The sequence below is a fragment of the Odocoileus virginianus genome, chromosome 3, assembly GCF_023699985.2.
Source record: "Odocoileus virginianus isolate 20LAN1187 ecotype Illinois chromosome 3, Ovbor_1.2, whole genome shotgun sequence".
Lineage (NCBI taxonomy): Eukaryota > Metazoa > Chordata > Mammalia > Artiodactyla > Cervidae > Odocoileus > Odocoileus virginianus.
In genome coordinates this window covers 7,705,256-7,718,103 of record NC_069676.1, presented here as the reverse complement: position 1 = coordinate 7,718,103, position 12,848 = coordinate 7,705,256, and the positions used below count along the sequence as shown (strand labels likewise).

At 39.0% G+C, this 12,848-nt stretch overlaps 1 protein-coding gene across 1 annotated transcript; it reads left to right on the top strand.

The window, feature by feature from the left end:
• Positions 1 to 11,621: 11,621 nt before the first annotated feature.
• On the top strand, positions 11,622 to 12,590 carry LOC110123073 (olfactory receptor 7A17-like). Its single transcript, XM_020870791.2, has one exon. The coding sequence runs from the start codon at positions 11,622 to 11,624 to the stop codon at positions 12,588 to 12,590; it is 969 nt and encodes a 322-aa protein (XP_020726450.2).
• The last annotated feature ends 258 nt before the right edge of the window (positions 12,591 to 12,848 follow it).

Genomic DNA, 12,848 nt, shown 5'->3' with positions numbered 1-12,848 from the left:
AGAAAGGCACATAATTGAAGGATTCAGAGATCTAGTGCTCGAAATTGCAAATCTTTGATCAGGTTCTTTGACCTGGCTGTGAAAGTAGAACTTACTCCTTCTATTTATTTCCTGGGATTTTCATTTCTTTTATTTCAACATCTCCATACAGTTTATGTCATTCACTTTATTGAAGTGTGTGCTCACTCTCTCTTTCACATACAAGAGTTTTTCTGTTTTATGGTTTTCTCATTTTCTCAGATTTAGAAGAAAATCTGAGAAAGAACCTTGGATCTCAACCTTGGATCTGAACAGTTGGGAAATTCCCATTATCCTATGATGAGATGTGTTTCTTAAGAACAATTTATTCTCAAGTAAAATATAAACTGTCTTGCGTATGTTGTCACATGCATGCATCCTCTACAAATGGTTGTGCTTTTGTGTACTTTACAGTACAGTGTTGTATAGGGTAGAGTAATTCTCTTTATTTCAATCCCAGGATGTCCAGAAGCAAGCATAAAAGCAGTGGTGATGTTGTTGGTACTGCTAAGAAGCACCAAGTAAAAATGATGGAAACAAAAGTGAAAATAACTAAGGGACTGGAGCAAGGAACTGAAGGAATTGGAGGACCAGAGAAATGACTAAGACAAGAGGGAGAAGATGTAACTGAAGAACCAGAGAGAACCATGACACAGAAAATAGCAAGGGGATTCTCTTTATCTTAAAGGGCACTTGATGCGAAGAGTCAACTCATTGGAAAAGACTCCAATGTTAGGAAAGATAGAGGGCAGGAGAAGGGGCAACAGCATGAGATGGCTGGATGGCATCACCAACTCAATGGATGTAAGTTTGAGCAAACTCAGGGAAATGGTGATGGACAGGAAAGCCTGTCCAAGAGGGAGGGAATATATGTATACATGTACCTAATTTACTTTGTCATACAGCAGAAACTGGGCTTTTCTTGTGGCTCAGATGGTAAAGAATCCACCTGCAATGTGGGAGACCTGGGTTCAATCTCTGAGTTGGGAAGACGCCCTGGAGAAAGGAAAGGCTACCCACTCCAGTATTCTGGTCTGGGGACTTCCATGGACTCTCCATGGGGTCTCACAGAGTCAGACAAGACTGAGCAACTGAACAACAAGAACAAATTAGTTTTTGAGGTGCAGGACCTGAATGTAGAATGGTACATGAAGGTTGCATCAGCCATTCAGAATGCAATCCAGTGCTGCATTGTCATCTCTGATGGGAGAAAAAGCCACACCAAGAGATCAACAGATTGTTTTTTCAAGTGCTTAGCTGCTCAGTCGTGTCTGACTCTTTGCAACCCCAAGGACTAGAGTCACCAGGCTCCTCTGTCCATGAAATTCTCCAAGCAAGAATACTGGAGTGGGTTGCTTCTCCAGAGACTCTTCCCAAGCCAGGGGTCAAACCCAGGTCTCCTGAATTGCAGGTAGATTTTTACCATCTGAGCAAACAGAGAAGGCAGAGAATACTGGAGTGGGCAACCTATCCCTTCTCCTGGGGAACTTCCTGACCCAGGAATTGAAACAGGGTCTCCTGCATTGCAGGCAGATTCTTCACCAACTGAGCTACCAGAGTAGCCTGGGAGCTACGAGGGAAGTTTTCTCAAGAGGGTAGATCAAATGAATCCAGCAAGGAATCAGAACCTGGTATCAACATCAATGTATGAGTGGAATTTCAGCTTCCATCTCCTACTGTTAATGATCCCTCAACTCTACCATCTCCCATCTCCTCTCCCTCCTCCAGTCAATAGTTCTTGTCTGTTCACTCAACACCAACCCCTATATGCTAGCTGCTATACTCCACTACTGTACTTCTCTGTACTCTACTACTGTACTTACTACTGTAAGATTAAGGTGGTTTTCTTTATGTTTTGTACTTGTTTTTCATGTGTTATTTGTGCAAAAAGTCGTATAAACCTATTATAGTGATGGTGGTGGTTTAGTCACTCAGTCATGTTTGACTCTTCGTGACTCCATCACCTGTAGCCTATCAGGCTCTTCTGTCCATGGGATTTCCCAGGCAAGAATACTGGAGTGGGTTGCCATTTCTCCAAGGAAACTGATTATAGTATAGTACTATGTGTTAGTACTATAGTATAGTACTATTGTGTTAGTTGGGTAGGCTAATTGTGTTGGACTTACAAACAAATCGGACTTATGAACACAGTCTTGGAAAGGAACTCATTCATATCTAGGAAACTTACTGTATTATATTTCTGTTTCCCCCTGAAAATTTACAGTGCTGCCCACTCATGAATCTTTCCATAGCTCTAAATTAAACACCTCACTCTTTTCTAAAGTTAGGCATAATTTAAAAAAAGAATCAACAAATGTACATTTGAATATCATCCATTGTAAGTCCTCATTATGATCAGAAATCTCTTCAATTATTATGATCAAAGGGCAACTGACAAGAGAGGTTGAATTCCTGCCCAGCCTGTAATTCAGACTCACCAATTTTTCTCCACAAGTATTTATTTTATTCCAATCTCCTCTGGTTTCCTGGAAAGTAACATCAATGGAATCACATTTTAATACAGTTTTTTGAAGTAAGCTTGAAAAACAGAATGATAATGAATGCTGTCTTAAATATTGATGCAAATGCCAAAAATAAGAAATAGCAGATATTTACAATTCATATTTGTTTATTTTGGTTGTTTTTATCAATAAACTATCCAGTAGGTTGTCGCTTCATGGGAAATGGCTTTTTGTGCTTTGCAAAAGCTTTCAAGTCTAATTAGGTCACGTTTATTTTTGCTTTTATTTCCTTTGCTTTAGGAGACAGATTCAAAATATATTGCTATGATTTAGGTCAAAGACTGTTCTACCTATGCTTTCTTCTATGATTTTTATGCTTTCCAGCCTTACCATTAAGTCTTTAATCCATTTGTGTTTATTTTTTGATATGGTGTGAGAAATATTTTAATCTAATTCCTTACATGTAGCTGTCCAATTTTCCCAGGACCACTTGTTGAAAGACTCTTTTTATTTAATATACTTGCCTACTTTGTCATAGGTTAATTGACCATAAGTGTGTGGTTTATTTCTCAGCTCTCAGTTCTGTTCCATTGATTGTATGTGACTGTACAATGCCATTTTGATGACTGTAGCTTTGCAGTATAGTCTGAAGTTTAGGAAAATGATACATCCAATTTCGTTGTCATGGGGATTTTTTTGGTTGGTTGGTTGATTGGCTTTGTTTTGCAATTGCTTTGACTATTCAGATTCTTTTGTGGTCCATATGAATTTTAGCCATATATGTGTTTTGGTCCCTCAGTTGTGTCCAACTCTTTGCAACCCCATGGACTGTAACCCACCAAGGCTCCTCTGTCCATGGGATTCTCCAGGCAAGAATACTGGAGTGGGTAGCCATTCCCTTCTCCAGAGGATCTTCCTGGCCAAGGGATCAAACCTGGCTCTCCTGCATTGCAGGCCAATTCTTTACCATCTGAGTCACCAGGGAAGCCCTGAATTTTAGGAATATTTATTATATTTCTGTGAAAAATGTCATAAGTATTTTGAAGTATTAGAAGTGGATATTAGAAATAGAGAGAGTGGGCATCCTTGTCTTGTTCCTGAATTTAGAGGAAGGACTCTCAGCTTTTCACTGTAGAATATGAGGTTGGCTGTGTTTAGGTCATAAATGCCATTTTGTTGAGATATGTTCCTCTATACCCACTCTGATGAGGATTGTTATCATGAATGGATGTTGAGTTTTATCAGTGTTTTTTTATGCATGTACTTTTTAAAAATTATTACTGTGGTATAATTGATTTACAACATTGTGTTAGTTTCAGGGGTACAGAGAAGTGAATCCATTATACATGTATGTATATACACTCTTTCTAGCTTTTTCATCATGTAAGCCATTACAGAGTATTGAATAGCGTTCCTTGTGCTATACAGTAGGTCCTTCAGTTCAGTTCAGGTCAGTCACTCAGTCATGTCCAACTCTGCGACTCCATGAACCACAGCACGCCAGGCCTCCCTGTCCATCACCAGCTCCCGGAATCCACACAAACCCATGTCCATTGAGTCGGTGATGCCATCTAACCATCTTATCCTGTCTTCCCCTTCTCCTCCTGCCCTCAATCTTTCCCAGCATCCGGGTCTTTTCAAATGAGTCAGCTCTTCGCATCAGGTGGCCAAAGTATTGGAGTTTCAGCTTCAGCATCAGTCCTTCCAATGAACACCAAGGACTAATCTCCTTTAGGATGGACTGGTTGGATCTCCTTGCAGTCCAAGGGACTCTCAAGAGTCTTCTCCAACACCACAGTTCAAAAGCATCAATTCTTCAGCGCTCATCTTTCTTTATAGTCCAACTCTCACATCTGTACATGACCACTGGAAAAACCATAGCCTTGACAGTAGGTCCTTATTAATTATCTATTTTAAATATGTGTGTGTGTTAGTCGCTCAGTCGTGTCCAACTCTTTGCGACCCTATAGACTGTAGCCCGCCAGGCTCCTCTGTCCATGGGATTCTCCAGGCAAGAGTACTGGAGTGGGTTGCCATTTCCTTCTCCAGTTTTAAATACAGTTGTGTATATATATCACATGTAAATTATTTTTGATGCATTTGTGGGCAAGGTGGGGTCCACATCTTCTTACTCTGCCATCTTAATCTCCTCCTCCAAGATTTCATCATTTTTGTATAACTGAGTAACATTACATTGTACATACATACATGCCTTCTTTTACATACACACATGACTTCTTCTTTTACATACACATATGCCTTCTTCTTTTACATACATACATGTCTTCTTCTTTTACATACATACATGCCTATCATCCACTGATGGGCACTTAGGTTGTTTCCATATTTGGCTGTTGAAAATAATGTTGTGATGGACTTAGGGGCACATATATCTTTTCAAATTTCTGATTTTGTATTTTTAGGATAAATACTCAAATTGGAATAGCTGGATCATAAGATAATTTTATGCTTAATTTTTTGAGCAGTCTCTCTACTCTTTTCCATAGTAGCTGCATCAATTTACAGTCCCATCAAGAGCATGGATATAAATGGAGAATAAATTTATAAGAAAGAAGTAACCCACTCCAGTATTCTTGCCTTGGAAAGTCTATGAACAGAGGAACCTGACAGGCTACAGTCCATGGGGTTGCAAAGTGCTGGAAATGACTTAGCAACTAAACAACAATAATATCTTTTAATTTGTTGAATACCTTTCAATTTGTCTTGATTATATATATATATATATATGTATATAGAAAGAGATCTTTTTTAATATATCAATCCAAACTTTTTCAGAAGTGTATTATTTGATGTGATTCATGGGTCCTTGCATTAAAAAAGTAGAATTGATTATCTATATGAAATGAATTCATACACTTCTCATTCAAAAGTTCAGGTGAAGACAATTCGGTGTGCAGAAAATGTAAAACTATATACTCTGTATCCTAGACACAGAGTATGGGCAGGAAAAGTAGAGATATAGGGAATTAGCTGGTGGAGGGATGTACAGTGATATAGGATGTTTTTCTAAGGAGAAGCATATTTAACTATGATGAATGAGATCCAGACCCAGAATGCTGCCAAACATTTCCCTGCAATAGCAGTTTGTGAGACATACATTTCAGTGTCTCCTCCCTCTTAATATTCAAATAAAAAATTTCATTACATCAAAATTGTGTGCCAAAGAGCTTACCCTGCAATTATTTCATTACCTGTAAGATTAAATATACGTGTAGAGTCGCTTGGTTCAGTTCCGTTCTGTTCAATTCAGTCACTCAGTCATGTCCGACTCTGTGACCCCATGGACTGCAGCACGCCAGGCTTCCCTGTCTTTCACCAACTCTAAGAGCTTACTCAAACTCATGTCCATCTAGTCAGTGATGCCATCGAACCATCTTATCCTCTATCATCCCCTTTTCCTCCTGCGTTCAATCTTTCCTAGCATCAGGATCTTTTCCAAGGAATCAGTTCTTTGCATCAGGTGGCCAAAGTATTGGAGCTTCAGCTTCAGCATCAGTCCTTCCAGCGAATATTAAGGACTGATTTCCTTTAGGATTGACTGGTTTGATCCAGTAGAATCGTTAGCCCATTACTTCCTCCTTTTAAAACTGACTGTTCAAATTCTTTGCTTTCTTATAGGAAATTCAGCAAGATTTTGTTCCTGTTTAGTTTTTTTTTTAATATATGCCTTCAAACTAGAAATTGGACTTTTATGATCAAAATTGCTGTTCGCCCTGATATATCATGTATATATACAATTATTTGTGTAGAACTTCTGAGAATTTAAAATTTTGTGTGGTAAAACCTACATCAGTCATCCTATGCTCTCTCCAATTGTTTTTTTTTTTAACTGATAGAATTGAGCCATCACTTAACTATTCTTCACTTGCAAATCCTTACCTTAAACAAAAATGAAAAGGGATGTTCTTCTTTGTACGTGGTGCAGATAAATCACTTTTGCATATTTTGAACTACTTTCCACATTTCTTACTCTTTATCGTCCTTTCATTCTAGACCTGTCTCTAAAAGTTGCATCATGTTCAGCCTCTATTTGAAAATTTCTCTTCTTTACATTTGAATAAATATCACCCTTATCTTCCACATTCATATTGGAATCCATGTTTCTAAGCAAGAGGAAATTCTAACTTGGACAGTGCTTCCATCTAATGTTATAACAACTTGCTGTCATGTTATCTCTTTCAATGTCTTTTATTATAAAAAACTGAATTAGTGATATTAACTTATAATTATCATAACCTTTCCTTTAGAATTTGGTTTTGGATTTTCCATTAATTGTTTCTCATATGGCTTTATTAATATTGAATTTCACAAAGTGCAGAAGGTAAAAAACATGGATGAAGAACCCCTTGTGACTTGAATTTTCAGCAGCAAGAGGGAGAGCACCTTGTTCCTCAACATCTTCTGACACCATTTCTCCTCCCTCTCCCTCCTGCTCATGTCCCTCACCAGACTGGCTTTCTTTTCTGGACTGGAACATCTTAAACAAGCACCTTCCTCAGGACCTTCAAATTAGCTGCTGCCTTGCCAAGATGCACCGCCCCAGGTATGCTCATGGCCCTAGTTCTGTCATCCTTGAGGTCTCTGTTCTAATAGCACCTTGTTCACAGGTCTTACCTAAACATACATGAAAACTCATACTCCCTTTTGACTCTCTACATCATACCTCCTTTCTTTTTCTTCATACCACCCACCACCAGCTGCCATGCTACATAATTTTTGCTGGCTTATATTCTTGGACCATAAAGAAAGCTGAGCACCGAAGAATCAATGCTTTTGAACTGTGGTGTTGGAGATGACTCTTGAGTACCCCTTGGACTGCAAGGAGATCCAACCAGTCCATCCTGAAGGAAATCAGTCTTGAGTATTCATTGGAAGGACTGATGTTGAAGCTGAAACTCCAATACTTTGGCCACATGATGCAAAGAACTGATTCACTGGAAAAAACGCTGATGCTGGGAGAGACTAAAGGCAGGAGAAGGGGACAAGAGAGGATGAGATGGTTGGATGGCATCACCAACTCGATGGACATGAGTTTGAGCAAGCTCTAGGAGCCGGTGATGGACAGGGAAGCCTGGTGTGCTGCAGTCCATGGGGTCACAAAGAGTCAGACATGATTGAGTGACTGAACTAATTACATAAAATGGAGTTTTTTAAATATTAAGTAACACAGTCCTTGTGCAGTACTAAAATCCATAGAACTCTTTTAACAAACATTTTCTAATGAGGGACTTCCTGGAAGCTCTTAACTGTTGCTGTAAGTATGAAGCTCTTAACTGTTTTGGCAAAACTGTCATAAATCCAAGCACAACATTGTCCAAGGTTTTATATTAAGGAAAATTAAAGTTATCCCACTTTTGAAGATGGGAATGCTAATTTTCTCTAGATATGGAGGGCTGTGGCTCACCAGGAGTGAAGTCGGTGCCTTGATTAGGGATCTAACCAAGACAGAATCCTCAAGCTTAGACTCTGGAGAAAATTTGAACTCAGAGATGGGGTGAAGTGTTGAGACCTTAAGGTTTATTCCTCTGGAAGACTGGTGAATTTATTAAAGAAGTAATAAACACTGAATACTGAATTCATCTGGCTTGTAACATTGTATCCCAGACACAAAGTATGAGCAGGAAACTTTTCCTGTCTGACCAAACCACTCTCCCACAGGAAAATCAATTATTAGAGGTGGTAGTTACAAAAGGGAAACATGCTAATGAGCAGACATAAAGAGCCATAAATATTTCCTGTGCTGCAGTCCCCAGGCTGTGCAAACTTGGACTAGATTGGGGCATGGCTGGTGCTTGCAGAGTCAGAAATCTAGTTGGGGGACTGATGCCTGACTCCACAGTCTAGTCTGTAGACAGAATCTCCGTCTCCATCAAGATGAGTTGGGTGATGTATGTTGAGACCTTGCTGTCAGAAACTCCACCCAGGTGTGTCCAAGAGCCCAGTAAATACTACAAGAGATGGTCAGATGGAATGACAGCCACGAATATTGACCTGAATTCGCCTGAGCACCTATGTAGACTAAACGCAGAGTCATGATCACTGCAGTTGTTTGTTATATTGACTGATAAATTAATGGATTATTTCATGATGCATAGAAGTGAATACTGAACTCAACAATACAAGGGTCAACATTGACCATTAAATGATGGACATGGAAGCCCAATAAGAAGAGGTATTGAGAGGTAAAAATGCTTTCAGTAAAAGTGAAACATAAGTACAAGTACCTTTGCAATTAACTGAAATAGAGATATAGGGTACTAGCTATGGGGGGATGTACAGTGATATAGAATATTTTTCAAAGAAGAAGCATATTTCACTATAATGAGTAAGATCCAGAACAAGGAACACTAGCAAACAATTTCCTGTGACAGCAGTTCAGGAGACATACATCTCACAGCATTTCCAGCCTCTTAATATTAAAATTTAAAAAAATTTTATTATGTGAAAATAGGTATGCCAATGAGCTTACTCCACAATTATTCATTGCTTATAAGATTAAATAAATGTTAAAGATTAAGTAAAGATTAAATGAGATTAAGTTAAATAAATTCACTAGCTCATTACTTCCTCATTTTAAAATTGACCCGTTCAAGTCCTTTGCTTTCCTATGGGAAGTTCAGCATGTTTTTGCTCCTGTTTTTTTATTATATGCTTTCAAACTAGAAACTTGGTTTTTATCATTAAGATTGCTGTTACCACTTACATATATCATGTATGTATACAACTATTTGTGCAGAATGTGTGAGAATTTAAAACTGTTATGTGAAAAATCTATGTCAGTTATCTTATGCTCTCTCTAATATTTTTTTAACTAAAGGAACTGAGCCATCACTCAAATATTCTTCACTTACAAATCCTTGCCTTAAACAAAAATGAAAATGAATGTTCTTCTTCATATTTAGTGCAAATAAGATACACTTTTGCATATTTCCAACTACTTTCCACATCCCTTATTGTCTTTTTGTTCTAAATCTATCACTAAAAATTGCATTGTATTCAGCCTCCATCTGAAAGACTCTTTTCTTTACATTTGAAGAAATATCACCCTTATCTTCCATATGCATATTGGAATCCATATATTTCCACATATGAGAAAATTATAACTTGAATAGTGTTTCTGTCTCATACTATAAAAACTTGCTGTCATCTTATTTCTTTCATTGCCTTTCATAATAAAAAGTTGAATTAATGATATTATTAAAATATTATGACACAGAAGGCAAGATGGTTGGATGGCATCATCAACTCAACTGACCTAAGTTTGAGCAAACTCCCGGAGATAGTGAAGGAAAGGGAATCCTGGTGTGCTGCAGTTTATGGGGGTGCAAAAAATGGGACACGATGTAGTGAAAGGTTATTGCTGAGCCATGAAACACGCTGGGATTCTTGGCCTCAGGAGGAGAGGAATTAGATCCAGGGCCAGTGACAAGGCTTGATCACTCAGAGCTTTTGTGTAATAAAGTTTTATTAAAGTATGAAAGAGAGAAAGCTTCTGACATAGACATCAGAAGCGGGCAGAAAGAGTGTCCCCTTGCTAGTTTTTAGCAAGAAGTTATACACCTATTAGCAGGCTGCTAAAAGGAAATGTCTCAAAACTCAGAGAGTGGCACCAGGCCCCTCACCCACAATATGCACTTTGAGATAACATCAGCACAAGGTGAGTTATCCCAGGCCATAAAACAATTGACGTGAATCTTGAAGAAAGACAGATTCCCAAGCAAATACATAGTCTCATTAACACATCTGAAGAGAACATTTCCATAAGAAAAATGAATTGCTTAGCTCAAGATTTGAAAAAACATCAGGTAGAAACAGGTGTCCTCATGGCAACACAGAATTTTAAAAGAACCCGCCTTTTAATTGTAATTTTAATTTTGCCTTTTAATTTTGTTTAGAGAAGGGGGGGAAGGTCAGACACTTGTAGTTTGTTTCCTCCTGCCACTTAAGTGCTGACACTTGTAGCCTATTTCTTCTGTTTGGAGACACCCAGCCTTCCTGCCTGTTACCCTCTCAGTACCGACTGAACAACAATGATTATAAACTTTTCATTTGGAATTTGGTTTTGCATTTTCCTTCAGTTGTTTCTCATATGGTTTTTCCTAACAGTGAATTCCTTAAAATATAGAAGATACATAACATGGATGAAGAACTCCTTGTGACTTGATGTTTCAGCAGCAGGAGGGAGAACATCTTGTTCCTCAACATCCTCTGACACCATTTCTCCTCCCTCTCCCTCCTGCTCATGTCCCTCAAGAGACTGGCTTTCTTTTCTGGACTGGAACATCTTAAACAAGCACCTTCTTCAGGACCTTCAAATTAGCTGCCACCTTGCCAAGATGCACTGCCCCAGGTATGCTCATGGCCCTAATTCTGTCATCCTTGAGATCTCTGTTCAAATAGCACCTTGCTCACAGGTCTTGCCTAAACAGACATGAAAAATCATACTCCCTTTCAACCTCTCTACATCATATCTCCTTCCTTTTTCTACATAACACCTGTCACCATCTGATATGCTATGTAATTTTTGTTGGCTTATATTCTATCCCCAAAATGGGATCTTAGGAGCTTTTGTTGTCAGCAAACTACATTCCCTGCATAGACAGTACTTGGGACATTGTCACTATTCAACTTAAATTTTTCAGATGCATGAAACAATTTCTCACTAAAACTCTGAATATGTGACATCTTGGGGAAAACACTGACCCTTAGACAAGTCTGCTAATTAGAGATGACACAGGAGTTTACCTAGTGAAGTGTGAAAGTTGCTCAGTCGTGTCCGACTCTTTGAGATCCCATGGACTATACAGTCCATGGAATTTTCCTCGCCAGAATACTGGAGTGGGTAACCTTTCCCTTCTCCAGGGGTTCTTCCAAACCCAGGGATCGAACCCAGGTCTCCCACATTGCAGGCAGATTCTTTATAAGCTGAGCCACACAGGAAGCCCAAGAATACTGAAGTGGGTAGGAGTTTACCTAAAGTACACAAAATCTGTGAACAAAATATTGACATTAACATCTTTATGGGAAAATATAGAAGATAGCAATTCAATCATGTGAGTAATGCCCATTTGTGTGAAAATAGTCATGTAATTTTCCCTTTCCTAGTAGTTAAACAACCAAATGGAACCAAAGAACCTAACGGGGGTTTCAGAATTTCACCTTCTGGGATTTTCAGAGGAACCAGAACTGCAACCTCTCATATTTGGACTTTTTCTTTCCATGTACCTGATCACTGTGTTTGGAAACCTGCTCATCATCCTGGCTGTCAGCTCAGACTCCCACCTTCACACCCCCATGTACTTCTTCCTCTCCAACCTGTCTTTTGTAGACATCTGCTTCACCTCCACCACCATCCCAAAGATGCTGTGGAACATCCAGACCCAGAGCAAAGTCATAACATTTGAAGGCTGCATTACCCAGGTGTATTTTTTCACACTCTTTGTAGTACTGGACATTTTACTGCTGACCATCATGGCCTATGACCGATTTGTGGCCATCTGTCACCCCCTGCACTACACAGTCATCATGAACCCCCAGCTCTGCCAACTGTTGGTGCTGGTGTCCTGGATCATCAGTGTCCTGCATTCCTTGTTAGAAAGCTTAATGGTGTTGAAACTATCCTTCTGTACAGTCTTAGAAATCCCCCACTTTTTCTGTGAACTCAATCAGATGATACAACTTGCTAGTTCTGACCCCTTTCTCAATAACATACTGATATATTTTGCAGCTATCCTGTTGGTTGGTTGTCCCCTCTCTGGTATCCTTTATTCATATTATAAGATACTTTCCTCCATACGTGGAATCTCATCAGCTCAGGGGAAGTATAAAGCATTTTCCACCTGTGCATCTCACCTCTCCATTGTCTCCTTATTTTACTGCACAGGTTTAGGAGTGTACCTTAGCTCTGCTGGTACCCACAGCTCACACTCAAGTGCAACAGCCTCGGTGATGTACACCGTGATCACACCCATGATGAATCCCTTCATTTATAGTCTGAGAAATAAAGACTTAAAGAGGGGTCTGAAAATACTCTTTGAAGAGGTAGCTCGAAAATGTCATTTTGTCCTTGAGCTTAAGAAGTGCCCGTGATAGCAGAGCTCAAAGCCTGTGCCAAACATTGCCAGTCTTTGATCATATTGTGGAAGTAGAACATTACCTCTTTTATTTTCCTTGGAATTTCTAGTTTTATTTTGACTTCATACAATATGTGCCACACAGTTGTATGTTTTGTCATATCTCTGATATGCATGATTTTTCCCTTTTTCATTTTCCTACTCTCATAATTGCATTTCCAATCTTGGATGTGAAATATTTGAAAATACTCTTTTATCTCAAGACTCTACATGG